Source organism: Propithecus coquereli, unplaced genomic scaffold (genome assembly GCF_000956105.1).
Source record: "Propithecus coquereli isolate 6110/MARCELLA unplaced genomic scaffold, Pcoq_1.0 Scaffold300, whole genome shotgun sequence".
NCBI lineage: Eukaryota > Metazoa > Chordata > Mammalia > Primates > Indriidae > Propithecus > Propithecus coquereli.
In genome coordinates, this window is record NW_012148620.1 from 676,370 (window position 1) to 678,292 (window position 1,923).

A 1,923-nucleotide genomic window follows, 5' to 3' on the forward strand; every position below is an offset into this window, starting at 1 on the left:
TGAAGCCTTTGTATAGTTTGTATAGTTTATCTCATTTCATATTTCTCATAATCCAGTAGTTAATGTGATTTCAGATGCCAGACTGAAGCCCGGACTGTAGCGTTTAACTCAGAATGATATATAGTAAAGATTGATTGAACTTGGGAATCAAACAGCTAATTCCGGACTAATTCCCGATTTACTAATGTGTAACTGAGACAACCCTCCTGAGCTTCTCTATCCTAATTTATAAAATGAGTTGTAATGGCATACCTTGTGGGATTATTGTGTGATTCATGTGAGATAACATCCGTGAAGTATTTGGTACATGGTGGTTGTTCAAGAAATGCAGCTCCTTCTCTCTTACCCTTTCTTCCCTCCATCCCACCATAACAGAGCTGCCCCTATGTAAGTATACATTTTAATAACAGCCAGAGAGCCATGTGATGAATTACTAAGCAAATTACAGAGGTGACAATTCGTATAAATTCAGAGGTGGATGAGATCATTGTAGATTAAAAGTATTCTTAGAGTCTGAATTTTGAATGGGACAGGAAGGAGATGTAGCATTTTGAAAAGCTGAGTGAAGAAGAGAAGGCATTTCAGGTGAGTGGAATAACGAGCAAAGCACCAAACTAAAAATCCCTAAGTCAGTAAGTATATCATTCTGGTTAGATAAAGGCATCAGTTAGATTTTAGCAAAATTCAAGTGTTTAAGAGTAATAGGAGATAGTGGGAAGGTCCCTGAGAAGTAGATAAGTACTGTGGGTGAGTTAAGAACAGTTAGAGGCTCTGTTCTAATAGAGGCTTTACATAAAACCTTCTAACACAAGGTAGAAAAAGTGAAAAGTACCTTAAGAAATATGTAGAGTAAGTGCTATAAGAGTTCATAAGGAAGGGAGATTTCTTCTGGCAGTGGGAATCTGGCTGTATAATGAATCTGCACTTGTATGAATTTCGTTTATGCTTATTCACAATGAAAATTATCACTCTATAGTTTAACTACAAATGTCACTTGAGGTTTAAAAATAAGTATTGACCACAAACGAGAGAAGATTATTGTGGAAAAATAGAATTTATATTGTTCTTGAGAACCTTTGAAATTTTTTTGAATGGCTTTTGGCATCGAAATGTATATTAATGAATTTCATAATTGGACACTTTTAAAATAGTATACTTTATCCTGGAATTTTGGAGAGATAAAATGCTAATAGAGTTATGAGACTCAGCATGAAGGAACAATCTTATGAATTCTGATAAACTGAACTTTAAAGCTTGTTAATTGCATGTTTAAAAGCTATTTTATAAGTGGTAATAAAGAGTACATAGTCTATATTGATAATTTGTCTTATGTATAATTAGTCTAATTTAGGAATTCAATTGTTTGTCACTCATATTATTTCTGTATCACGGTATTAGGTAACAGTTGTTTTATGCAGTAAGCCAAAGCAGCTTTATGTAAAGTTTGATTTGTTTGGGTTTTTTTGTTTGCTTTTGCAAAGAATATTAAATTTTGTTACTCCATATAGATGTAACTGTTTGTAACCTATAGTTACAAAATATACCTAATAAATTTGAAAAGAGTTTCTCAGACATTTCTTTGAAAAATAAGTTCTTGATTTTTTGCCCCCTCATTTAGGTCAAAGTTGGAAATTGCAATACTCCTAAACCAAGCTTCTTTGATTTTGAAGGAAAGCAAAAATGGTAAGAAATTCTTAGAATCTTTAGTTGGGGATGGTTTGGGTGTTAAGGAGTTAGAAAGTAGTGAGCTGATTAAAGAATTTTTTTTATATTAATCTCTCTCTGCTGTAGACTATCCTAATGACAGGCAACTGGGAGACGGATTAAAAGAATCTGCTTTAGCTAAGTCTCCTAAAGGATTCTTATGCCAGGATATTGGTATATAAGTAGTTCACAACAGACATACATTTCTTACATGTTTGT

The 1,923-nt window shown here is 33.2% G+C and overlaps 1 protein-coding gene across 1 annotated transcript in view; it reads left to right on the plus strand.

Moving 5' to 3' along the window:
- ACBD6 (acyl-CoA binding domain containing 6) overlaps nucleotides 1–1,923 on the plus strand; it is a 198,367-nt gene that overhangs the window by 8,530 nt on the left and 187,914 nt on the right. The window contains exon 2 of the mRNA XM_012649666.1: nucleotides 1,619–1,683. Coding sequence (XP_012505120.1) covers nucleotides 1,619–1,683 — 65 coding nt within the window. The remainder of the gene's footprint in view (nucleotides 1–1,618; nucleotides 1,684–1,923) is intronic.